The sequence below is a fragment of the Seriola aureovittata genome, chromosome 17 (assembly GCF_021018895.1).
Source record: "Seriola aureovittata isolate HTS-2021-v1 ecotype China chromosome 17, ASM2101889v1, whole genome shotgun sequence".
Taxonomy (NCBI): Eukaryota; Metazoa; Chordata; class Actinopteri; order Carangiformes; family Carangidae; genus Seriola; species Seriola aureovittata.
The window spans coordinates 16,877,530-16,905,329 of record NC_079380.1 but is presented as its reverse complement, the minus strand read 5'-3'; the positions used below and the strand labels follow the sequence as shown (position 1 = coordinate 16,905,329).

General features: G+C 37.3%; 1 pseudogene and 9 gene segments (V, D, J or C); all 10 read left to right on the top strand.

Moving 5' to 3' along the window:
- The first annotated feature begins 2,311 nt into the window (after positions 1–2,311).
- LOC130184759 (Ig heavy chain V region 914-like) lies at positions 2,312–2,767 on the top strand. The segment is given in 2 exon segments: positions 2,312–2,360; positions 2,451–2,767. Coding segments are annotated over 2 exon segments (366 nt in total).
- A 2,956-nt stretch (positions 2,768–5,723) lies between these two features.
- Positions 5,724–6,176, top strand: LOC130184758 (Ig heavy chain V region 6.96-like; annotated as a pseudogene).
- Positions 6,177–6,957: 781 nt separating this feature from the next.
- Positions 6,958–7,410, top strand: LOC130185470 (Ig heavy chain V region 914-like). The segment is given in 2 exon segments: positions 6,958–7,006; positions 7,100–7,410. Coding segments are annotated over 2 exon segments (360 nt in total).
- A 1,975-nt stretch (positions 7,411–9,385) lies between these two features.
- Positions 9,386–10,019, top strand: LOC130185482 (Ig heavy chain V region 914-like). The segment is given in 2 exon segments: positions 9,386–9,434; positions 9,519–10,019. Coding segments are annotated over 2 exon segments (366 nt in total).
- Positions 10,020–12,078: 2,059 nt separating this feature from the next.
- LOC130185477 (Ig heavy chain V region 914-like) lies at positions 12,079–12,736 on the top strand. The segment is given in 2 exon segments: positions 12,079–12,127; positions 12,212–12,736. Coding segments are annotated over 2 exon segments (360 nt in total).
- Positions 12,737–14,243: 1,507 nt separating this feature from the next.
- On the top strand, positions 14,244–15,170 carry LOC130185560 (Ig heavy chain V region 3-like). The segment is given in 2 exon segments: positions 14,244–14,323; positions 14,447–15,170. Coding segments are annotated over 2 exon segments (375 nt in total).
- A 198-nt stretch (positions 15,171–15,368) lies between these two features.
- On the top strand, positions 15,369–16,966 carry LOC130185463 (immunoglobulin heavy variable 3-11-like). The segment is given in 2 exon segments: positions 15,369–15,411; positions 16,612–16,966. Coding segments are annotated over 2 exon segments (357 nt in total).
- A 2,181-nt stretch (positions 16,967–19,147) lies between these two features.
- Positions 19,148–19,571, top strand: LOC130185235 (Ig heavy chain V region 5A-like; the record flags this gene model as incomplete). The annotated part of the segment is given in 2 exon segments: positions 19,148–19,190; positions 19,279–19,571. Coding segments are annotated over 2 exon segments (336 nt in total), but the record flags the coding sequence as incomplete, so codon positions are not given.
- Positions 19,572–22,582: 3,011 nt separating this feature from the next.
- On the top strand, positions 22,583–24,104 carry LOC130184757 (immunoglobulin heavy variable 4-38-2-like). The segment is given in 3 exon segments: positions 22,583–22,625; positions 22,715–23,004; positions 23,805–24,104. Coding segments are annotated over 3 exon segments (633 nt in total).
- A 2,599-nt stretch (positions 24,105–26,703) lies between these two features.
- On the top strand, positions 26,704–27,158 carry LOC130184756 (Ig heavy chain V region 914-like). The segment is given in 2 exon segments: positions 26,704–26,752; positions 26,842–27,158. Coding segments are annotated over 2 exon segments (366 nt in total).
- Positions 27,159–27,800: the final 642 nt, after the last annotated feature.

Sequence of the window (27,800 nt, the reverse complement as noted above, 5' to 3'; positions counted from 1 at the left end):
GTGTCAAAGCAAAGTATGTAGTTGTAAAATGGTTCAACAACAAAGGAAAAGTGTATAAAGTCAACACCTTTTGTTTTTTGCACATTTTTGCTCAAGAAATTATTTATCAACACAAAACAATTCAACTCAGATTGTTGCCTTTACAGAGAATTGATTATTTTTAATTTGATCCTTATTTAGGTTCTCATACTTCAATATGAAGCAGATTGTTGTTGAAGAGAGTGTTTTCACTCTTCACACACAATATCAATGAACAAGTATTTTAAGTGGACATGATATAGATAAATACTGATATCATTACTCCAACAGGCAGATTTCATACACTTGTTTTCCTCAGTTTGAAGCTTAATAAACACAGACTATTCTGTCTGTTCTTTGAGTGTACATTGAATTAATTGATGATATAAATATTAAATTGATTAGCACATGAGGGAACATTTTTTGCTAACGAGTAAGAGGATGTTGCAAGACAGTAAAAGATGGTTCATATGGAAAAGTAGGTGCGCCTGTCAAAACACAACGTTATACAATAAAAGGCAAAAAGCAGAAACTTCACAGTATGATGCTTATTGTTTGACCATGTTTGTGCTCTAACAAGCAAATTAGAAGGTCTTTCATTAAAAAAGCACTCAGCAACTCTACATCCAAATGCTTGACTGAATGTCACTGGCATCGTGGCTTTAAGTGCATCTCACTCTCCCCCTCAACTACTGTAAAACCTCCAATCTCTCATGAACTATGCCAGTTAAATTTGAGCCAAACTCTAGAAACAGTGGAGTAAGAGATGTTGAACCTGAATGCCAAATATTTCAGAAGGAGATTTAGTCTCAACCTCAGCAAAACTTGACTTTTTTATTCAAATTTAGAAAGCACAGACATATGGCCACATGGGACATAAGGCTCAGACAGTTAGAAAAACCTGCATTAAAACTAAGAAGCTTGGAGGCCCAGTGTCAAACTTTGTATTGTCGTCCTTCTTCTGAAAAAAAAACTCTATGCTAAACTGTGTGTCCAATGCTTTAGTTCCAAGATCACTCAGCTCTGCTGGGCTTTGCTTCAGCAACTCATACTGGTATAATTATTTCTTCAGCCTAGGTCAACACGCAGACAGGCAGGAACTTCAAAAACAAACAGAAACTTTATTCAATGCCTTGCACAATGTAAAACAGATATTGAAAAGAAGGCACTAGAGCGGGCTGTGAGCTACACAGTAGCTCTAAAAAATGTACAATAGACTGAGAAAAACTAAGGCAGAAGAACCAACCAGGCACTGACACCAACATGATACGAATAGTGAAAATTAAAAGGCTGCCAATACTCAGGACCCCAAACACCCTCACAAGAGAGCAAAATAAGGCTCATAAAAACACACTACCACTACACACCTTAAAAATCTCTCTCTCTCTCTCTCTCTCTCTCTCACACACACACACACACACACTCACACACAAATGACAATAGGTAGAGTAACACTGCAATCACTTCAAACTATGAACAATCAAATAGGGGGTGTCTGAATGTATGTGAAGCCTCAATCAATCAGTTAATGAAGCTACTGCTCAGGGATTGCAAGGTGCCTGTCATCAAATATTGCACAATGTCCAGTTTAAATAGAAATCAAAGAAACAAAAACAGATAAAAGAACAAAAAGATAATGAGATCACAGCAAAAGGCGCAGAAGCCTAAAGCCAATCCTTCACATGAGAAAAACAAAAACAGTGACAGTCAATGTTACACTCTCGGACAGTGGGCTTTCTCATCTGTCAAAGCAGCAGTCAAACATCATCCATATCTGTCTGCCGCATGTGATATTCACAAAACTATTTGACATTTAAAAATAAAAACACACTTTCAAAGGGAATTCATTTGCTTATTAATGACAGCACAGTTAGAGTGTGGCTGACTCTGAAATTCATATCTGAGCAGTTCTCATGTTTTTAAAGAACAGTTAAGTCTTCAGACTGTCAGATAAGCCGTAAATGTCCTGACTCAGAAGAACGAAGAGGAGTTTATCATGACCCTGATGAAGGCCAAAAGTAGAAATTCATAGATGAAATTGTTTTTTCATACTACAAATGTTTCTGCAGTTTTCAACTCTTCAGATTTTTATCCTTCTCCTTGCAGATTGGAAACAGCTGAAGTTGAGCCACAAAAAACTCCCATAATTAGATGGAAAAAAACAACTGAATAACGAGCTGAATGTAGTTCTCTCCTCCTGTGAGGAGGAGTCAATGCAAAACTCAGATGTCTTCCACCTCTACTTATCTGACTGCAGAGAGGATGACAGAGAACAGTGGACACACAGTTTAACATGATGGACTATAGGACAGGACTGCTGCTGTTAACTCTCTGCTGGGCAGGTGAAGATTTCTTCTGATCCTGAATTGAATCCGTCTTCAAAATGCTGCCAACTTACAACAAGTGACTATTTTCTCATTTTATCTTGACAGGTGTTGATGGTCAGACTCTGACAGAATCTGAATCAGTGGTTAAAAGGCCTGGAGAATCCCACAGACTGACCTGTACAACATCTGGATTCACATTCAGCAGCTATGGGATGAACTGGGTCAGACAGGCTCCTGGAAAAGGACTGGAGTGGGTTGCATATATCAGCAGCGGTGGTGGTAGCAGCAAATTCTACTCTCAGTCAGTCCAAGGCCGGTTTACCATCTCCAGAGACGACAGCAGAGAGCAGCTGTATCTGCAGATGAACAGTCTGAAGACTGAAGATTCTGCTGTTTATTATTGTGCTCGACAGCCACAGTGACTGAAGTTGGTTGAGCAGCTGTACAAAATCCAGCAGTCCTGGTCTTTACTGGGCTGGTAGAGCCTAAGCATAATATATTTATATTATGAATTATATATTTGTATATTTTGTTTCATATTAGTTGTTTTATATTTGTAAAAATGTATACACACATTACATACAAGACCTTTAACATATTTTATGATAATAAATTACTATTTTGTACATGAATCATACAAATAGCTGATAAATATAATTCAACTTTAAACACATTGATAAAATAGATTAATAAAAATAAAAATAAAACAATACAATTCAATTGTTCATAAATGGAAAAATCAGTATGGCAATCTAATATTAAAATATTGCAAATATTATTCATTATTATGAAATAACAAAAGATGTGATATTAAAAGTGATTTATGAGTGTGAATAATCATGTTTCTCTTATAAACCACTAGAGGTCAGTGAATGTGAAGTATCCGTCTCCTCTAAAAGTAAAAGACACTCAGATCTGGTGTTCTGACACATGAACCCTGGACTGAACTAAACCTTAATGCTCCTGCTGGTCTTTTACACTGAATTTTATCACAGTGAAAATGTTTTTTTTACCATAAGGATGTTTACCATCAGCATGATTGCAGCTACATCTGTCCATTTGTGAGAGAAGACAGCAGTGATCTATGAAACAATGAACAAAGTGAATTCACTTGATACTTACATTATAGAGAATGAAGATACTTTCCTCACATAGATGTTTTTCGTTTTTGAAGAAAGGTAATCTAAGTATTAATATTGTGATTGTGTCGTTATGTTGAAACTGCAGAGAAACGTGAGAGGGAATATGAACAGGCTGGTCGTGGCCAGGAAGAAAACTGTCATTTCAATTGTTGTCATTTTTTTGTCATTCTTTTATTTGTGATATAAGATATTTATATTCACCACAAAACCAACAAAGCAATTATGTTTTTTTTTTTTCAGACACCAGCCATTTCACATATTGTCAAGCCGGTTTCACTTCACTTCCTCGGCTGTTTCCCTCTGGACGAAAACATTTTCTCTGTTTATTTTGAGTCTTCAAACATCTGCAAAAACTGAAAACCTGTTTTCATGTGAACTTAAAAACCTGCTGCAAACATGACTTTTTATAGTGCTGACGTGATCATGGCTGCAGTCATTATTTCTGTTTGCAAATATGTAAGTATAATGAATAAATAAATAAATGCTCCCTAAAATATAAGTGAATGTATATTTTTTTCATGTTTGAATGTTTTTAATTTCCAATGTATATGTAATCAAGTGTTGGTAAGGACACATACTTTGTTGAAACAACAATTAACGATTATTAATGTGTGGATGCAAAATTTAAAACACGTAATATGAAACCTATAATAATGGTTTCATTTGTCATTACTTAGTTCATCTTTCTTGTCCCGCAGGTGTAGATCTTTGGTGGTTGCTCCTTTTTTTCACGTCAACATCATTATTGAGATGATGATTTAAATAATAGCAGCTGGACTATAACAATTTATGTAATGTTTTCAGTAGGAAGTGTCGTAAATACACCACATTTAGGCATTAACAGTGTCTAACTAAATGTTATAAAGTTAACATTTGCTTCTTTACTTTAAATGTAAGGATAATATTAATGTGTTATAATTTAGTGATAAATGAAATGAAATTGTCATTTGTAAAGCAAAGATGATATCCAAGAATGCAATTTCACTCTGCAAATAAAAAAAGCATTGAACAGACTCTTCTATTGGCTCCAGTTAGACCAACACTGACGCTTCATGTGTTTGATTCTATGCAAACTCAGTGACCTTCCTTGTTACTCAGCTATAAAAACTTCAGATCAGACTGTCAGTGGAGTTCACAGCTCGTCAGCTTCACCATAAACCATGTTTTCTGTAGCTCTGCTGCTGCTGTTGGCAGCTGGATCCTGTGAGTCTCTCTGGATTTGTCATAGTCAACATTTATTCTTTCATAGTATAACTTGATCTTGAACTTTTTTCTTTTTTTCTTTTTTAACAGGTGTGAAGTGTGAACAGTTGACACAGCCAGCCTCTGTGAATGTGCAGCCAGGTCAACGTCTCACCATCACCTGTCAGGTCTCTTATGCTCTTAGCAGTTATCGCACACACTGGATCAGACAGGCTGCAGGGAAAGGATTGGAGTGGATTGGAGGTGCATGTGTCGGATGCACTTCATACTACAAAGATTCACTAAAGAACAAGTTCAGTATGGACTTAGACTCTTCCAGCAAGACAGTGACTCTGAATGGACAGAATGTGCAGCCTGAAGACACTGCTGTGTATTACTGTGCCAGAAACACACAATAACACAAACCATCAGTAGACCTGAACAAAAACCCCTCAGTGCCTGAACACTTGTAACATGAAGCCACCAGAGGAGGAGCCCTCAGACCACTAATGATTTCACACCAGTTCACTGTTACAGTCAAGAGGGAAACAGTCTTATCAGTTTAATTAAACAGTAACGGTTTCCATGCGTTTAAATACTCAGATATCATAATCACTGATACTTCACTGTATATATTCCCACAGTGAAAAATTAACAACCTTATAGAAAAACATTTAAACCTTTCAAATAATTAAATGAATTCAGGCTAGAATTTGGCTTCAAAAACGTTTCATCAAATAAAAAAAGTATTAAAAAAAAACTTCCATAAGATCATTGTTTTTTAAAACAAAATGACACAAAATAAACACGTGACACTAAACACACTGAGACACAGAATGAAAATGTCGGCTGATGATGTGGTTTGCGACTCCCTAATCATTCATCCAAGTTTTTCCAGAGATGTGAGATGTGGTGTGTTTCTCCTTGAGGAGGAGGGGTCAATGCAAATCTCTGATCTCTTCCATCTCTACATATGTGCTGCAGAGTGAAGGACAGGGACTAAATCACTGACAGACACAGACAGTAGAGTGGACAGAGACTATTAGATTTTACAATGATCAGACCTGATTATTGGGTTGTTTTTCTCATCCTGTCAATTATCTGGACAGGTAAGAACATTAACTGTTTTTCTGATAAGCAGCTAAAGACAATCTGGTTTCATTACAGAATCTAATGAGTTGTTTAAATTTCTGTAGGTACTGAGGGTCAGACTCTGACCGAGTCTGAACCAGTGGTTAAAAGGCCTGGAGAATCCCACAGACTGACCTGCACATATTCTGGGTTTGGTGGTAATTACTGGAACGCTTGGATCAGACAGGCTGCTGGAAAAGGACTGGAGTGGGTTGCAACTATCAGTGATACTAGTAGCTACATCTACTACTCTCAGTCAGTCAAAGGCCGGTTTACCATCTCCAGAGACAACAGCAGACAGCAGGTGTATCTGCAGATGAACAGTCTGAAGACTGAAGATTCTGCTGTTTATTATTGTGCTCGATACTCACAGTGATTGTAATCAATTCAGCAGCTGTACAAAATCCTACAGTCTTCATCTCTATGTTGTGATGGACCTCAACTACCTCATACTGTCTTTGCTTTGACTGTAAGGAAAAAACTGTATGTATTTATTTGGGAGGGAAACACAGAATCAGGGATCAAGGTGCATCTCTGACCAAGAGACAATGATAGCACTGAAACACTGGTCCTGACACAGAAATCAGAGGAAAAGAATAAACCTGTTATATAAACATGTTCTCCTCTCTCTCTCTATCTACTACCATCATAGTGTTTGCTATGACACACACACTGACCTCTAGAAATTACATATACACACTTCTAATTGGTTTTATCAAGTACATTTTGAGAGAAAATGTAATTTTTGGAGACATGCTTGTAAACAGAAACATTCCCAGTTCTTCACAGAAGTCTCCACTCACTGGTTTTTTAATTGTTGACCAGGTTGCACCACAGTGACTCAACATGTGAATAACACTATTACACCTTTCAAGTGATGAAATTCAGTTGTGTGATGTTTTTTCTTGTGAATAAACCTTATGAACAATGTCATTCGACCAAAAATCTGTTTTTTGTCAACTAAAATTCCATAATTCAACTTCTGAAGCCTTTTCTTTAACTATAAATGAATAATTTCTAAATTTAAAAAAGATCGTCAAGTGCAAGCCACTTCTCTCCTCCTGTGAGGAGGAGTCAATGCAAAACTCAGATGTCTTCCACCTCTACTTATCTGACTGCAGAGAGGATGACAGAGAACAGTGGACACACAGTTTAACATGATGGACTATAGGACAGGACTGCTGCTTTTAACTCTCTGCTGGGCAGGTGAAGAGATTCTCTGATCCTGAGTTGAAGTTGTCTTTAAAACTTTGAAGCATTTAATCAACTTCCCAGTTATCTATTTTTTTTTTGTTACAGGTGTTGATGGTCAGACTCTGACGGAATCTGAACCAGCGGTTAAAAGGCCTGGAGAATCCCACACACTGACCTGTACAACATCTGGATTCCCATTCAGTAGCTACAACATGGCCTGGATCAGACAGGCTCCTGGAAAAGGACTGGAGTGGATTGCCTTGCATGACACTGGTAGCAGCAAATACTACTCTCAGTCAGTCCAAGGCCGGTTTATCATCTCCAGAGACAACAGCAGACAGCAGCTGTATCTGCAGATGAACAGTCTGAAGACTGAAGATTCTGCTGTTTATTATTGTGCTCGAGACTCACAGTGACTGGAGTTGGTTGAACAGCTGTACAAAATCCATCAATATTAATATTTCAGCCTGAGTTTTAAGTGTTATTGTGTTATATATATATATTACATATCAAATAATTGATTTCATATGACATCTTTATATAAGAGTATATGCTTCACATCGCTAATACTTTATTCTTTCACAAGAAATATGACATAACAAAAATTCTAATAAGGAGAATTTGTACAACAATGTGGCTGCTGAAAACAAACTTCAAATGCATTATGTTCTTTTGAATAAATACATATAATTTCTTTCTTTTGATTAAAAAAGTGATTCATATCATGAGAGTTAAAAACAAATGTTGCAGTTCCAACTATAAAATCAGCAGACGTCAGTCATTGTCAAGTTTCTGAGGCACTATGGTGTTCGCATTGATCTGAACTGACACAACCACACAGATAAAGGTAAAATATGGTGATAATGACAAAAAGTAAATCAACTAATGCAGGAACTATACCACAGTTTTCATCTCAGCTAAAGGATGCATTTGTTTGTGTCTTGTCACAGAGGTTTAGTAAGTAAATACAGATAACAATTAAATAGAGGAATAAATGCTGTAGAAAAAATAGATGTGCTGACTCATTAATCTGATGTAGGAGGTGTTGACAGCAACACTGAATAGACTCTACTATTGGCTCCAGTTAGACCAACACTGAAGCTTGATGTGTTTGATTCTATGCAAACTCAGTGACCTTCCTTGTTACTCAGCTATAAAAACTTCAGATCAGACTGTCAGTGGAGTTCACAGCTCGTCAGCTTCACCATAAACCATGTTTTCTGTAGCTCTGCTGCTGCTGTTGGCAGCTGGATCCTGTGAGTCTCTCTGGATTTGTCATAGTCAAAATTTCTTTTCTTGCGGGATAACATGACCATTTATGACAAAACATTTTCTTTTTTAACAGGTGTGAAGTGTGAACAGTTGATACAGCCAGCCTCTGTGACTGTGCAGCCAGGTCAACGTCTCACCATCACCTGTCAGGTCTCTTATTCTGTTGGCAGCTACTACACAGCTTGGATCAGACAGCCTGCAGGGAAAGCACTGGAGTGGATTGGATCGAGATATACTGGAGCTTCATACTACAAAGATTCACTAAAGAACAAGTTCAGTATTGACTTAGACTCTTCCAGCAAGACAGTGACTCTGAATGGACAGAATGTGCAGCCTGAAGACACTGCTGTGTATTACTGTGCCAGAAACACACAATAACACAAACCATCAGTAGACCTGAACAAAAACCCCTCAGTGCCTGAACACTTGTAACATGAAGCCACCAGAGGAGGAGCCCTCAGACCACTAATGATTTCACACCAGCTCACTGTTACATTAAAGAGGGAAACAGTATTTAATGGTTTAAATGGTTCTTAATTAAATTTTTACAACAACTGTTTTCAACAATTTAAATATGCTGACTTTATTATCTCTGAAATATTACTGTATGTTTACCAAAGGTGGAAACTTAATAACATTATTACACATTTAAAGTGATGAAATTCATCCAGCTGAGAACTTGGTTTTAAAAAGGTCATAATCCAACAAGTCATGGATCTTCACAAAGTGTCTCTTCCATAAAATCACTTTTGGAAAAAACAAAACATATTCTCTCAATCACAACTGCACTAGTTACTGAATCAGTATCATGAAATTTTTCAGAGTTTTCAGTTGTGTGATGTTTTGTATGTGTGTTTTGTCTTGTGAATAAACCTCATGAACAATATAATTCAACCAAAAATCAGTTTTTAACAACCTAAATTCCAATAATAAAATTAAACTTCTGAAGACTTTTCTCTCACTGTGGAACAATATTTTATAAATATAAAAAAGAAAGTCAAATGCAAACCACTTCTCTCCTCCCTGTGAGGAGGAGTCAATGCAAAACTCAGATGTCTTCCACCTCTACTTATCTGACTGCAGAGAGGATGACAGAGAACAGTGGACACACAGTTTAACATGATGGACTATAGGACAGGACTGCTGCTTTTAACTCTCTGCTGGGCAGGTGAAGAGATTCTCTTGAGTTACATTTGTTTTTGAAATCTAACAAGCTTAAAACACCTGACTCTATTGCTTTTTGTGTTGACAGGTGTTGATGGTCAGACTCTGACAGAATCTGAATCAGTGGTTAAAAGACCTGGAGAATCCCACAGACTGACCTGTACAGGCTCTGGATTCTCATTCAGTAGCTACGAGATGAACTGGATCAGACAGGCTCCTGGAAAAGGACTGGAGTGGATTGCTTATATCAGCAGTGGTGGTGGTAGCGACAAATTCTACTCTCAGTCAGTCCAAAGCCGGTTTACCATCTCCAGAGACAACAGCAGACAGCAGCTGTATCTGCAGATGAACAGTCTGAAGACTGAAGATTCTGCTGTTTATTATTCTGCTCGACACTCACAGTGACTGTAGTTGGTTGAACAGCTGTACAAAATCCATCAATCCTCATATTTCAGTCTGGTGGAGCCTGAGTTTTAAGTGTTATTGTGTTATATATATTACATATCAAATAATTGATTTCATATGACATCTTTATATAAGAGTATATGCTTCACATCACCAATACTTTATTCTTTCACAAGAAATATGACTATACATTAAACAAGAAAATCCTAAAAAGGAGAATTTGTACAACAATGTGGCTGCTGAAAACTCTTCAAATGCATTATGTTCCTCTGAATAAAGACATATAATATCTGTAAATGATGTGGATTAAAAATTGATTCATATGATGAGAGTGAAAAAAAATGTTGCAGTTTCTACTATACAATTACTAGAGGTTAGTCATTGTCAAGTTTCTGCCTCGTCTGTAACTAAGATAAGACACTTTGGTGTTCTCATTGATCTGAAATGACACAACCACAAAGATAAAGGTATAATGTGGTGATAATTACATACAAATGCAAGAACTATATCAAAGTTTTCATTTCAGCTAAAGCATATAGTTTTTTGTTTATTGTCACACAGGTTTAGCAAGTAAATACAGGTAATAAGTAAATATATATAGAAGAATAATTGTTGCATTAAAAAAAGTTATGTGCTGACACATTAATAATTAATTACATGTAGTATGAAGTGTTGACAGTAACACTGAACAGACTCTTCTATTGGCTCCAGTTAGACCAACCCTGATGCTTCATGTGTTTGATTCTATGCAAACTCAGTGACCTTCCTTGTTACTCAGCTATAAAAACTTCAGATCAGACTGTCAGTGGAGTTCACAGCTCGTCAGCTTCACCATAAACCATGTTTTCTGTAGCTCTGCTGCTGCTGTTGGCAGCTGGATCCTGTGAGTCTCTCTGGATTTGTCATAGTCAACATTTCTTCTCTTGCTGTAGAACATGACCATTTATAACAAAACATTTTCTTTTTTAACAGGTGTGAAGTGTGAACAGTTGACACAGCCAGCCACTGTGACTGTGCAGCCAGGTCAACGTCTCACCATCACCTGTCAGGTCTCTTATTCTGTTAGCACCTACTTCACAGCTTGGATCAGACAGCCTGCAGGGAAAGGACTGGAGTGGATTGGAAGCGCTGCTGCTGGATACACAACAGACTACAAAGACTCACTAAAGAACAAGTTCAGTATCAGCTTAGACTCTTCCAGCAAAACAGTGACTCTGAATGGACAGAATGTGCAGCCTGAAGACACTGCTGTGTATTACTGTGCCAGAAACACACAATAACACAAACCATCAGTAGACCTGAACAAAAACCCCTCAGTGCCTGAACACTTGTAACATGAAGCCACCAGAGGAGGAGCCCTCAGACCACTAATGATTTCACACCAGTTCACTGTTGAAGAGAGAAGCAGCCTAAACATCAATATTTATTATATCATTTAGCAATGATCAAGCTAATACAACAGAGCATGATGTAATATAATAAAGAATAACAGTAATCATTATATGGATTATATTATGCAGACTTTTTCCAAAAAATAACTGATAACTAGACTTTGATGTTTTACAAAAATAAGATGCTTTCCCATGTCTAAATGATGAAAGCATTTTACAGCTTCTTTTAATTTCAGTTTCACCTCTCTAAATAGTTTAACTGATTTACTATATCATGAAAATAATCAAATGAATGAGTGTTGTTTCATAAGGAACTGAAGTTTGTGTCAGTGAGAGGACAGAAGAGTTGACATTAGTTGAGCAACAATTAATTTAAATGGGTACATATAATATATAAAACATATTCGTCTTCCAACTTTTCTAATGTCTCAGTTTTTTTTCTAACTGGATAATTTCACTTTATTGATTGAAAAACATACAATACATGGCTTTTTTTTTTTTTTTTTTTCAAATAACAATACATGTTAACAACGTCACTTTAGGGGCTTATTAAAACTGTCCATTTTTTGTTTATTGGGGTATAATGTAACTGATAAATATTCTTCATAATGAGGCCCAACCTATTTAAATATTAAACAAATTGTACTGAAACAAGTGGGACTCTTGGGGGAATGACTAGTGTACAATACAATACTAACATTAACACTCCAGTTTCATCACACAGTAACTGTGGTCCTAGTAATATCCAGTTCAATACTGTGAGGAGGAGTCAATGCAAAACTCAGATGTCTTCCACCTCTACTTATCTGACTGCAGAGAGTGTGACAGAGAACAGTGGACACACAGTTTAACATGATGGACTATAGGACAGGACTGCTGCTGTTAACTCTCTGCTGGGCAGGTGAAGAGATTCTCTTGAGTTACATTTGTTTTTGAAATCTAACAAGCTTAAAACACCTGACTCTATTGCTTTTTGTGTTGACAGGTGTTGATGGTCAGACTCTGACAGAATCTGAACCAGTGGTTAAAAGGCCTGGAGAATCCCACAGACTGACCTGTACAGGCTCTGGATTCTCATTCAGCAACTACGATATGCACTGGATCAGACAGGCTCCTGGAAAAGGACTGGAGTGGATTGCCTGGCATGGCACTGATAGCAGCAAAACCTACTCTCAGTCAGTCCAAGGCCGGTTTACCATCTCCAGAGACGACAGCAGACAGCAGCTGTATCTGCAGATGAACAGTCTGAAGACTGAAGATTCTGCTGTTTATTATTGTGCTGGAGACTCACAGTGACTGGAGTTGGTTGAACAGCTGTACAAAATCCATCAATCCTCATATTTCAGCCTGAGTGTTAAGTGTTATTGTGTTATATACATTACATATCAAATATTTGATTTACATATGACATCTTTAAATAAGAGTATATGCTTCACATCACCCATACTTTATTCTTTCACAAGAAATATGACTAAACATTAAACAAGAAAATCCTAAAAAGGATAATTTGTACAACAATGTGGCTGCTGAAAACTCTTCAAATGCATTACGTTCCTCTGAATAAAGACATATAATATCTGTAAATGATGTGGATTAAAAATTGATTCATATGATGAGAGTGAAAAAAATGTTGCAGTTTCTACTATACAATCACTAGAGGTCAGTCATTGTCAAGTTTCTGCCTCGTCTGTAACTAAGATAAGACACTTTGGTGTTCTCATTGATCTGAAATGACACAACCACAAAGATAAAGGTATAATGTGGTGATAATTACATACAAATGCAAGAACTATACCACAGTTTTCATTTCAGCTAAAGCATGCAGTTTTTTGTTTATTGTCACACAGGTTTAGTAAGTAAATACAGGTAATAAGTAAATATATATAGAATAATAATTGCTGCATTAAAAAAGTTATGTGCTGACACATTAATAATTAATTACATGTGGTATGAGGTGTTGACAGTAACACTGAACAGACTTTTCTATTGGCTCCAGTTAGACCAACACTGAAGCTTCATGTGTTTGATTCTATGCAAACTCAGTGACCTTCCTTGTTACTCAGCTATAAAAACTTCAGATCAGACTGTCAGTGGAGTTCACAGCTCGTCAGCTTCACCATAAACCATGTTTTCTGTAGCTCTGCTGCTGCTGTTGGCAGCTGGATCTTGTGAGTCTCTCTGGATTTGTCATGGTCAACATTTTTTCTCTTGCTGGATAACTTGATCATTTATAACAAAACATTTTCTTTTTTAACAGGTGTGAAGTGTGAACAGTTGACACAACCAGCCTCTGTGACTGTGCAGCCAGGTCAACGTCTCACCATCACCTGTCAGGTCTCTTATTCTATTAGCACCTACTACACAGGTTGGATCAGACAGCCTGCAGGGAAAGGACTGGAGTGGATTGGAATCGAACGTGTTGGGTCGACCAAATACTACAAAGATTCACTAAAGAACAAGTTCAGTATGGACTTAGACTCTTCCAGCAACAGAGTGACTCTAAATGGACAGAATGTGCAGCCTGAAGACACTGCTGTGTATTACTGTGCCAGATACACAATAACACAAACCATCAGTAGACCTGAACAAAAACCCCTCAGTGCCTGAACACTTGTAACATGAAGCCACCAGAGGAGGAGCCCTCAGACCACTAATGATTTCACACCAGTTCACTGTTGAAGAGAAAAACTTTCTTTGAATGTAATTTGCTCTGACATAATAGAAATGAAATAAAAGTGTCTTAATTCTAATGATAATATTCAGGGAAGTTTGATGATTTCTAAATATTGCCAGATTCATAACTTATTCAATCTGTGAGAACATTTACAAAATTCAGAAAACACATTTTTCTCCATGATATTTTATCCCACATTGACAAACATCATTTGCATGATATGATTCAATGACATCAGTAAAAAACTTCTTGCACAAAAGTTCCTCCCTCCCCATGATGTCCTGATGCAAATCCTCAGTGTGTGTAGTGTACTTGTGTCCTGCTGACTGGTCTTGCAGTTTGTGTGCAGCATCAGAGGTCACATCTCCAGACTCAGGATGATGAACACACTCACTCTTCTGCTGGTTGCTCTCTCTCTGTCCTGTGAGTTCTCCTGCTTCTTGATGTTTCATCTTTTATCAGACAGCAGTGACTGATGGTCAGTCAGTGATACCAGAAAACTTCCCAGATGACTGTCTCACTGTCTCTCTCCTTTTGTCTCATCAGGTTGTACAGGTCAGAGTATGGAGTCCATTCCTTCCAGTTCAGTAGTGAAGAGGCCTGGGGAGACTCTCAGTCTCTCCTGCAGAGGATCTGGCTTCACATTTAGCTGTTGCACTATGAACTGGATCAGACAACCTGCGGGAAAAGCACTGGAGTGGATAGGAGTTGGCTTCTCTTCTGCCAGTAGAAACACTTATGCCAGCAGTGTGAGAGGACGTGCAGAAATCAGTAGAGATGACAGCAACAGCATGGTGCATCTGAGACTGTCCAACTTGAAGCCAGAGGACTCTGCTGTGTATTACTGTGCCAAAGAAACACACTGGTTAAAGTGAGCAGAGAGGCTGTACAAAAACTCTCCAGAAATGTGTGACAGAGACCTGCAGGGGGCAGTAAAACATATTAATTGGGATAACAACAACCAAAAGATCAGGACAATGACAATAAATATGCACAGGAGCAGCTGCTGTTACAGTTTGTCACTTCCTGCTGAATTCTTTTTTCTCAACAATAATAGTTACTAAACTTTTCAATAATGATTTTTACAGCAGTTGTCCAATTAACCACCAGCAACATGACGTTCGTGTGATCAGTTTTTTAAAATGGTGAATTTTAACATGTTTTCAGTGTTTTTTCTGATTCCGAAGTTTTTGATTATCTTATCTTGCTATTTATTAATTTTATGCTTTCAAATGCAGTCAGGGCAATGGACAAATTGCACCACTTTTTGTATCCCTCCAAAAAACATTGTCAAATAAACCTGATTTACAAAGTGGATTTTCTATTTCCCTCACTTTCTTGACAAAAGACCAATTTAAATATTCAACAATATGCAAATAAAGGTTCCTCATAAAGAAGTGAAGTGTGTGTGTGTGTGTGTCAGTGAGAGGACAGAAGAGCTCACATCACTTCAGCTACAACATCAACCATGTTCTCTGTGGTTCTGATACAGCTGCTGGCAGCTGGATCCTGTGAGGAGCTTTCAGTGGATTCACACTAATAAACACATTAGAAACACTGAATAGTCAGATGAATGATGGAGATGATGTTGATTTCTGTTTCCACAGGTGTGTACAGTATTGATCTCATCCAGCCAGACTCAGTGGTTGTGCAGCCTGAAGACACTGCTGTGTATTACTGTGTACGTCGCCCCACAGTGACACAAACCACCAACAGACCGGCACAAATACTCAGCAACACATGACTGCTCCACACACACGGTGAGAATTGAATATATGAGAATATAAATAAATAAAGTCATGGGCAGTTTCTCCCTGAAAGTAGTTCACTTTAAAATGTATTTACTTCCCCTGGAAATTTCAATGTTATCATTTAAAATACTCTTCATTAAAATACAGGTATTCTGTGTGTCCTTTTAAGACCTGCAGAGCCATAACTAAGCAAACTCTTTCTTTATTACTAACAAACCATCAACGTCCCTCATGTAATTTGTGACTGAACAACTGGTTTTAAAAACTTTCACCCTGACAAAAACTTTATAACTATTCTCAGAAACTTCACCCAACACCTTAATCTCAAAAGCAAAATCTTTTGTCTTAACCAGTGGACTAAATCTCTCTTATATTCACCTGTTTTAAATTTTCAACGAAGTTCAGTCACAAAAATGTGTTGGTCAGTTGAAAAGGTTCTGTTCATGTTAGCTTCCTCAGGCCTCCCAGCTTTCAGAAATCATCACTGCTGTATTGATGATATAATCCTTCTTCTTGGAGATGAAGTGTGATTAAGCTTAAATGTCAGTCGAGGATGTAGTTTCATTTCAGACAAATGGCCATTATAAAGACGAACAAGATATTCAATTTGAAATGCATCAGAAAAGATTTGAATTTGACCGACTTGGAGATAAATTTATAATCATTAAACATTTTTTAGTGTCACCAGACGAGTTGACTTCAAAGTCCAATCCACCTCTCTCCTCCCTGTGAGGAGGAGTCAATGCAAAACTCAGATGTCTTCCACCTCTACTTATCTGACTGCAGAGAGGATGACAGAGAACAGTGGACACACAGTTTAACATGATGGACTATAGGACAGGACTGCTGCTTTTAACTCTCTGCTGGGCAGGTGAAGAGTTTGACTGATATTGAGTTAAATTTGTCTTCAAAAGGTTGTCACTTTATAGGAAATTACTGATTTCTTCTTTGTCTTGACAGGTGTTGATGGTCAGACTCTGACAGAATCTGAACCAGTGGTTAAAAAACCTGGAGAATCCCACACACTGACCTGTACAGGCTCTGGATTCACATTCAGTAACTTGTATTTAAACTGGGTCAGACAGGCTCCTGGCAAAGGACTGGAGTGGATTGCTTATATAAGCACAGCTAGTTCTCCTATCCATTACTCCCAGTCAGTCCAGGGCAGATTCACCATCTCCAGAGATGACTCCAGCAGTAAGCTCTATCTACAGATGAACAGTCTGAAGACTGAGGACACAGCAGTGTATTACTGTGCCAGAGAGACACAGTGAGAGACGGTAATAGCAGAGACATACAAAAACTACTTCCTCTATTTACCACCACCATTGCAAACACTTGCTTGTCTTGTATTGCTGATTTTAATGAGAATATTATTTAACATTATCAATTGCTGAAATTCTTCTGAACAGGCTTCACTGAATTAATATTGATTACCATTGTGTTTGAGTGTAGACCTATATTAGCTACAAGTACATGTAAGTGTGCATAAGAAAAAATGGTTCAAAAAGAAAAAGTTAATCACACAGCAAGTCACTGAAGAATAAATGTGACTGTAAAAGGTTTTCTTCCTGTGATTTTATATGAGTAGTGTGGCCTCATACTCCCTAATACAGTGGTGAAACCAATTTATTATGCAAGTCTGATGTTCTCATTTGATTGTAGGCCTATATTGAATTTGCAACCCACATGCTAATTAAAGGGAATAAGGACATAATGTAAATATTATAGTTGATATAACATAATGGATTTTTCACTTTTAAGAGGTAAATGCATTTCATTTATGCAATTTTCAAGATACCCAGAGACAATTTACATGAAATTTTAACCTAGAAAATTAAAACATGATACATGTGCAAAGAAGCACAGTATATATATGTTTTGTTTTTTTAAGTGAGTATTTTTTAAGTTCTTAGACATAACATGACAGGAGCAGCTTGATCTTGGATGGAGGGGAGAGGAGGTTTGTGTCAGGTAAATGGGGACTGGATTCACCTTCAGTGACCACTGGATGGGCTGGATCAGACAGGCTCCTGGAAAAGGACTGGAGTGGGTTGCCTTGCGTGATACTGGTAGCAGCAAATACTACTCTGTCAGTCCAAGACCGGTTTACCATCTCCAGAGACAACAGCAGACAGCAGCTGTATCTGCAGATGAACAGTCTGAAGACTGAAGATTCTGCTGATTATTATTGTGCTCGGGAACCACAGTAACTCAAGTTAGTTGAGTAGCTGTAAAAAATCTTACAGTCCTGTTAGTTTTAATAAATTAGCATTGGTCTCTGTACTATATAATTTTCTTAAAATTGTTCCTGAGAAATATAATGAAACATTAAACATAAAAATCACAATAAAGAGAATTTGCTCATACATGGGTCAAAGACAGTACAGCAATGTGGCTGCTGAAAACAAACTCTGCAAATGCAATATGTTCCTTTGAATAAAGACATTTTTTTAAATTATGTCCAATCAAGAATCATTCATATCATGAGAGTGAAAAATAATGTTGCAGATTCTTGTATAAAAATCACTAGAGGTCAGTCAGTGTTAAGTTTCTGTCCGCTCTGTAACTAAAAGGAGGAACACAGATCTAATGTTCTCATTGATCTGAACTGAGTTACACTTCACCCCTGGTCTGGACTAAACCGTAATACTCCTGCTGTTTGTCTATACTGGATATTATCACAGTTCAAATGTTTATACCATAAACAAAAGTCATATGTTGACTTGATTTCACACATTTCAAACATTGTAGTGTGACTACAAGGTGTTTACCATCAGCAGTGACTGCAGCTCCATCTGCCGGTGTCAGTTCATCCCAGCAGACAGTGAGTAGACCTCAACATGAAGAGCAGGAGGCCTGAAGGAGCTGCTGTGTATGCTCTGTGTGTGCTCGTGAGACTGTGATTAAAGATGGAGAACAATTCATCCATGTAGTGATAAACATTCCCAGTGACTTTTTTCATGATTACTGGACTGAAAAGAAAGAATGAATATCGAAATATATACTTATTGCTCAATAATATACACCAACTGAGAGACAAATAATGAAAGTCTAGTTGACTGTATGGTTTAAAAAAAATGAAGACTTGTTTTTATTTCTGACACAACCACACAGATAAAGGTAAGATGTGGTGATAATTACAAAAAAGTAATTTACAAATGCTGAAACTATACCACAGTTCATCACACCTATAGGATGCAATTTTTTGTATATTCTCACACAGGTTTAATAGTTGAATACAGTTAAGTAAATATATATATGAATAAATGCTGCAGTAAAAAAAAAAAAAAAGATGTGCTGACACATTAATCTGATGAAGGAGATGTTGAATGAAACACTGAACAGACTCTTCTATTGGCTCCAGTTAGACCAACACTGAAGCTTCATGTGTTTGATTCTATGCAAACTCAGTGACTTTCCTTGTTACTCAGCTATAAAAACTTCAGATCAGACTGTCAGTGGAGTTCACAGCTCGTCAGCTTCACCATAAACCATGTTTTCTGTAGCTCTGCTGCTGCTGTTGGCAGCTGGATCCTGTGAGTCTCTCTGGATTTGTCATGGTCAACATTTCTTCTCTTGCTGTAGAACTTGATCATTTATAACAAAACATTTTCTTTTTAACAGGTGTGAAGTGTGAACAGTTGACACAGCCAGCCTCTGTGACTGTGCAGCCAGGTCAACGTCTCACCATCACCTGTCAGGTCTCTTATTCTGTTGGCAGCTACTACACAGCTTGGATCAGACAGCCTGCAGGGAAAGCACTGGAGTGGATTGGAATGAGATATACTGGTGGCTCTCACTACAAAGATTCACTAAAGAGCAAATTCAGTATTGAAACAGACTCTTCCAGCAACACAGTGACTCTAAATGGACAGAATGTGCAGCCTGAAGACACTGCTGTGTATTACTGTGCCAGAGACACAATAACACAAACCATCAGTAGACCTGAACAAAAACCCCTCAGTGCCTGAACACTTGTAACATGAAGCCACCAGAGGAGGAGCCCTCAGACCACTAATGATTTCACACCAGCTCACTGTTGAAGAGAGAAGCAGCCTAAACATCAATATTTATTATATTATTTAGCAATGATCAAGCTAATACAACAGAGCATGATGTAATATAATAAAGAATAACAGTAATCATTATATGGATTATATTATGCAGACTTTTTCCAAAAAATAACTGATAACTAGACTTTGATGTTTTACAAAAATAAGATGCTTTCCCATGATGTCTAAATGATGAAAGCATTTTACAGCTTCTTTTAATTTCAGTTTCACCTCTCTAAATAGTTTAACTGATTTACTATATCATGAAAATAATCAAATGAATGTGTGTTGCTTCATAAGGAACTGAAGTTTGTGTCAGTGAGAGGACAGAAGAGTTGACATTAGTTCAGCAACAATTAATTTAAATGGGTACATATAATATATAAAATATATTTGTCTTCCAACTTTTCTAATGTCTCAGTTTTTTTTCCTCACTGGATAATTTCACTTTATTGATTGAAAAACATACAATACATGGCTTGTTTTTTTTAAATAACAGAATACATTTTAACATTGTCACTTTAGGGGCTTATTAAAACTGTCCTTTTTTTGTTTATTGGGGCATATTGTAACTGATAAATATTCTTCATAATGAGGCCCAACCTATTTAAATATTAAACAAATTGTACTGAAACAAGTGGGACTCTTGGGGGAATGACTAGTGTACAATACAATACTAACATTAACACTCCAGTTTCATCACACAGTAACTCTGGTCCTGGTAATATCCAGTTCAATACTGTGAGGAGGAGTCAATGCAAAACTCAGATGTCTTCCACCTCTACTTATCTGACTGCAGAGAGGATGACAGAGAACAGTGGACACACAGTTTAACATGATGGACTATAGGACAGGACTGCTGCTGTTAACTCTCTGCTGGGCAGGTGAAGAGATTCACATATAATTTCACAGTTTTTATTAGTCTCACCAGCCTATTTCATTTGATATCATATTTTCTTGACAGGTGTTGATGGTGAGACTCTGACAGAATCTGAACCAGTGGTTAAGAGACCTGGAGAATCCCACACACTGACCTGTACAGCCTCTGGGTTCTCATTAGGCAGCTACCATATGGCTTGGATCAGACAGGCTCCTGGAAAAGGACTGGAGTGGCTTGCCTGGGTTGATACTTCTGGTAACAGCAAACGCCACTCTCAATCAATCCAAGGCCGGTTTACCATCTCCAGAGACAACAGCAGACAGCAGCTGTATCTGCAAATGAACAGTCTGAAGACTGAAGATTCTGCTGTTTATTATTGTGCTCGAGACTCACAGTGACTCAAGTTAGTCGAGCAGCTGTACAAAATCCTACAGTCCTGGTAGTTTTAATAAATTAGCAATGGTCTCTGTACTATATAAATTTCTGAAAATTGTTCTTGAAAAAAATTACGAAACATTAAACACATAAAAATCACAATAAAGAGAATTTGCTCATACACGGATCAAAGACCCGTGCTCAAGACTCACAGTGACTGAGATTTGGTTGAGCAGCTGTACAAAATCCTACAGTCTTGATGTTTCAGGTTGGTGGAGCCAAGCAGTGTTTCAAATTACATTTATTTTATATATTATCATTATTTTCTCTTAATAGTAGTTAAGTTATATTATTTACATAGACAGTGAGACCCAGACTGAATATATGTTCACAATACGTATACTCTACATATTTCTATAATAATTGACTTTTTTCCCCTGCATTTTTCAAACTCCTGAGAAATATAATAATCAAACATTAAAATAAAATAAAGAAAACACATTAAAGATGACATATTCAGAGTCAAAAACATCACAAAACTCCCACTGCTGAATATAAACTACAGGAAATATTATACATGTCTACACAATGGCACATGATGTCTTGAAATCATGTGGAAACAAAACTGAGTCATAATATGAGTGAGTTACTAAAAGGAGACACTCAGATCTGGTGTTCTCATTGATTTGAACTGAACCTGGACTGAACTAAACCTTCATGCTCCTGCTGGTCTTCCACACTGGATATTATCACAGTTAAAATGTTTCTACCCAAACAGAGTCAAGTGTGATCATAAATCAAGACATTTTAAAAACAAAGTTTGACTATAAGGTGTTTACCATCAGCATACTGGTTCATGCACAGCTAGAAACCTGTGACTTTAGCCTAATTATTATACATTTTTTGTACTCAGATTTTATTTGATAGATAAAATATATATTGATCATAAAAAATTAAATACCAGACAAATAACAACAAAGTTACTGACAGCCATGGGCCTATAGTGTGTTTACTCATCCTGCCTGTCATCTTTCAATTGTAAAACAGCCGTTATGTTTTTTTTTCTCCTTCCTTTTATTAGGCTCATAAACAAACTACAGTAAATAAATAAAAAAAATATTAAAAAAAATAAAGCTGGCTTTTGAAAGTGAATACTCTGCGGTTGCTCCTTTTTTCCCTTGGGTGCACATTATCATTATTGCAATATATATTTGAGCAAATAGATTTTAGACTAGCATCCCTGATAAATCATCTTAATTTTCACATTAAGAATAAAAATAGTGATCGTTGTTTTTTTGCAATTATGTAAGAATTTACATAATTCATAAAGTTTCTATATGGAATTGTCAATATATTTAGGAATTAATAGTTAATGACAAAACCCAAGTTAACTGCTGTTTCATTACATATCATATGATACAGGGTTGATGTCCAGACATGTTTTCACTCTGCAGATATAAAAACACTGAACAGACTCTTCTATTGGCTCCAGTTAGACCAACACTGATGCTTCATGTGTTTGATTCTATGCAAACTCAGTGACCTTCCTTGTTACTCAGCTATAAAAACTTCAGATCAGACTGTCAGTGGAGTTCACAGCTCGTCAGCTTCACCATAAACCATGTTTTCTGTAGCTCTGCTGCTGCTGTTGGCAGCTGGATCCTGTGAGTCTCTCTGGATTTGTCATAGTCAACATTTCTTCTCTTGCTGTAGAACATGACCATTTATAACAAAACATTTTCTTTTTTAACAGGTGTGAAGTGTGAACAGTTGACACAGCCAGCCACTGTGACTGTGCAGCCAGGTCAACGTCTCACCATCACCTGTCAGGTCTCTTATTCTCTTGGCTACTACACAGCTTGGATCAGACAGCCTGCAGGGAAAGGACTGGAGTGGATTGGAATGAGAAATACTGGAGGCTCTCACTACAAAGATTCACTAAAGAACAAATTCAGTATCGACTTAGACTCTTCCAGCAACAGAGTGACTCTAAATGGACAGAATGTGCAGCCTGAAGACACTGCTGTGTATTACTGTGCCAGAGAGTCACAATAACACAAACCATCAGTAGACCTGAACAAAAACCCCTCAGTGCCTGAACACTTGTAACATGAAGCCACCAGAGGAGGAGCCCTCAGACCACTAATGATTTCACACCAGCTCACTGAGAGAAACTGTCTTTGCATCTCACTTTTTATTTCCCCACCATTAGTCGCTCTCAGTAATTTTCTGCGTGTTAAAGTTCAATTTTTGTTTGGTAAAGTTTTTTGTGTCATGATCCTACTTTGAAATAATGGATTTAAGATTTTATGCAAAACAGAGTTGTCTGAAAAATCTTTCCTTTCTATCTGTTACTCAATAATAAATAATATCAAAATTGAGACACATAATTTAGATTTTTATTATCTTTAGAGCTAAGATTTAATAAAACTAAAAAACTAAAAACAAAATTCAACATCTGAAGACAAATCACACTCAGAAACATTAAGATACAATATTGGCTGTATCAAGTTAATTTGGCTGTAATCTAAACATTCTATATATTGTAACTGTAGAAAAACATGATGGCCAAGTCCAGTCTACCTCCCTCCTTCCTCCCTGTGAGGAGGAGTCAATGCAAAACTCAGATGTCTTCCACCTCTACTTATCTGACTGCAGAGAGGATGACAGAGAACAGTGGACACACAGTTTAACATGATGGACTATAGGACAGGACTGCTGCTGTTAACTCTCTGCTGGACAGGTGAAAATATTCACATATCATCATTTTACAAAGTTTTTATTTGTGTCACCAGCATATTTGACTTTATGTTTTTATACTCTTGACAGGTGTTGATGGTCAGACTCTGACAGAATCTGAACCAGCAGTTAAAAGGCCTGGAGAATCCCACAGACTGACCTGTACAGGCTCTGGATTCACATTCAGCAGCTACCATATGAACTGGGTCAGACAGGCTCCTGGCAAAGGACTGGAGTGGATCGCTTTTGTGCACACAGGCAGTTCTTATAAATATTACTCCGGGTCAGTCCAGGGCAGATTCACCGTCTCCAGAGATGACTCCAGCAGTAAAGTCTATCTACAGATGAACAGTCTGAAGACCGAGGACACAGCAGTGTATTACTGTGCCAGAGAGTCACAGTGAGAGACAGTGATAGCAGAGTCATACAAAAACTACTTCCTCTATTCTTCCTAATAGTGTCCATTAAAAGACTATTAATTTTGAAAAATATTTATATCTATCTTTACTGAATTGGAAAGTAGACAGCATTTCTTTCCACAGTAGACAAAAACACCATCAGTGTCAAAGCAAAGTATGTAGTTGTAAAATGGTTCAACAACAAAGGAAAAGTGTATAAAGTCAACACCTTTTGTTATTTGCACATTTTTGTTCATGAAATTATTTATCAACACAAAACAATTCAACTCAGATTGTTGCCTTTACAAAGAATTGATTATTTTTAATTGATCCTTATTTAGGTTCTCATACTTCAATATGAAGCAGATTGTTGTTGAAGAGAGTGTTTTCACTCTTCACACACAATATCAATGAACAAGTATTTTAAGTGGACATGATATAGATAAATACTGATATCATTACTCCAACAGGCAGATTTCATACGCTTGCTTTCCTCAGTTTGAAGCTTAATAAACACAGACTGTTCTGTCTGTTCTTTGAGTGTACATTGAATTAATTGATGATATAAATATTAAATTGATTAGCACATGAGGGAACATTTTTTGCTAATGAAAAAAGCACTCAGCAACTCTACATCCAAATGCTTGACTGAATGTCACTGGCATCGTGGCTTTAAGTGCATCTCACTCTCCCCCTCAACTACTGTAAAACCTCCAATCTCTCATGAACTATGCCAGTTAAATTTGAGCCAAACTCTAGAAACAGTGGAGTAAGAGATGTTGAACCTGAATGCCAAATATTTCAGAGGGAGATTTAGTCTCAACCTCAGCAAAACTTGACTTTTTTATTCAAATTTAGAAAGCACAGACATATGGCCACATGGGACATAAGGCTCAGACAGTTAGAAAAACCTGCATTAAAACTAAGAAGCTTGGAGGCCCAGTGTCAAACTTTGTATTGTCGTCATTCTTCTGAAAAAAAAACTCTATGCTAAACTGTGTGTCCAATGCTTTAGTTCCAAGATCACTCAGCTCTGCTGGGCTTTGCTTCAGCAACTCATACTGGTATAATTATTTCTTCAGCCTAGGTCAACACGCAGACAGGCAGGAACTTCAAAAACAAACAGAAACTTTATTCAATGCCTTGCACAATGTAAAACAGATATTGAAAAGAAGGCACTAGAGCGGGCTGTGAGCTACACAGTAGCTCTAAAAAATGTACAATAGACTGGGAAAAACTAAGGCAGAAGAGCCAACCAGGCACTGACACCAACATGATACGAATAGTGAAAATTAAAAGGCTGCCAATACTCAGGACCCCAAACACCCTCACAAGAGAGCAAAATAAGGCTCATAAAAACACACTGCCACTACACACCTTAAAAATCTCTCTCTCTCTCTCTCACACACACATACACACAAATGGCAATAGGTAGAGTAACACTGCAATCACTTCAAACTATGAACAATCAAATAGGGGGTGTCTGAATGTATGTGAAGCCTCAATCAATCAGTTAATGAAGCTACTGCTCAGGGATTGCAAGGTGCCTGTCATCAAATATTGCACAATGTCCAGTTTAAATAGAAATCAAAGAAACAAAAACAGATAAAAGAACAAAAAGATAATGAGATCACAGCAAAAGGCGCAGAAGCCTAAAGCCAATCCTTCACATGAGAAAAACAAAACAGTGACAGTCAATGTTACACTCGGACAGTGCTATTAAAAATACATTTATTATTACTGTGACTGGACGCATTTTAGGAACAATGTTTTAATAAATTGTCAACTCAATATGCTGTACCTTTAACTCTCAGTGCCCAAAAAAGGTGAGGTGATTGTTGGTGTATGATATCACAATAATATTTGCATACCGCTAAACAAAATGTCCGGCGATCCTCGTGCTGGTTCTATTCACCACGCCTTACTTCACCGGCCACGGACAGGTAGGAGAGAGAGAGAGAGAGAGAGAGAGCGCCAGTTTCCGTTGTCCCCTAAATAATCTTCCCCCAGGGTCCTAAAGGCATCCTAGTTCTGCATAGTTAGGGCTTTCTCATCTGTCAAAGCAGCAGTCAAACATCATCCATATCTGTCTGCCGCATGTGGTATTCACAAAACTATTTGACATTTAAAAATAAAAACACACTTTCAAAGGGAATTCATTTGCTTATTAATGACAGCACAGTTAGAGTGTGGCTGACTCTGAAATTCATTTCTGAGCAGGTCTCATGTTTTTAAAGAACAGTTAAGTCTTCAGACTGTCAGATAAGCCGTAAATGTCCTGACTCAGAAGAACGAAGAGGAGTTTATCATGACCCTGATGAAGGCCAAAAGCAGAAATTCATCGATGAAATTGTTTTTCATACTACAAATGTTCCTGCAGTTTTCAACTCTTCAGATTTTTATCCTTCTCCTTGCAGATTGGAAGCAGCTGAAGTTGAGCCACAAAAAACTCCCACAAATAGATGGAAAAAAACAACTGAATAACGAGCTGAATGTAGTTCTCTCCTCCCTGTGAGGAGGAGTCAATGCAAAACTCAGATGTCTTCCACCTCTACTTATCTGACTGCAGAGAGGATGACAGAGAACAGTGGACACACAGTTTAACATGATGGACTATAGGACAGGACTGCTGCTGTTAACTCTCTGCTGGGCAGGTGAAGAGATTGACTGATATTGAGTTGAAATTGTCTTCAAAAGTTTGTCAAGTTATATCAAATGACTGATTGTTTTTTTGACTTGACAGGTGTTGATGGTCAGACTCTGACAGAATCTGAACCAGCGGTTAAAAGACCTGGAGAATCCCACAGACTGACCTGTACAGCCTCTGGATTCACATTCAGCAGCTACGGGATGAACTGGGTCAGACAGGCTCCTGGAAAAGGCCTAGAGTGGGTTGCATATATCAGCAGCGGTGGTGGTGGCAGCAAATTCTACTCTCAGTCAGTCCAAGGCCGGTTTACCATCTCCAGAGACGACAGCAGAGAGCAGCTGTATCTGCAGATGAACAGTCTGAAGACTGAAGATTCTGCTGTTTATTATTGTGCTCGACAGCCACAGTGACTGAAGTTGGTTGAGCAGCTGTACAAAATCCAGCAGTCCTGGTCTTTACTGGGCTGGTAGAGCCTAAGCATAATATATTTATATTATGAATTATATATTTGTATATTTTGTTTCATATTAGTTGTTTTATATTTGTAAAAATGTATACACACATTACATACAAGACCTTTAACATATTTTATGATAATAAATTACTATTTTGTACATGAATTATACAAATAGCTGAGAAATATAATTAAACTTTAAACACATTGATAAAATAAATTAATAAAAATAAAAATAAAACAATAGAATTCAATTGTTCATAAATGGAAAAATCAGTACTGCAATCTAATATTAAAATATTGCAAATATTATTCATTATTATGAAATAACAAAAGATGTGATATTAAAAGTGATTTATGAGTGTGAATAATCATGTTTCTCTTATAAACCACTAGAGGTCAGTGAATGTGAAGTGTCCGTCTCCTCTAAAAGTAAAAGACACTCAGATCTGGTGTTCTGACACATGAACCCTGGACTGAACTAAACCTTAATGCTCCTGCTGGTCTTTTACACTGAATTTTATCACAGTGAAAATGTTTTTTTTACCATAAGGATGTTTACCATCAGCATGATTGCAGCTACATCTGTCCATTTGTG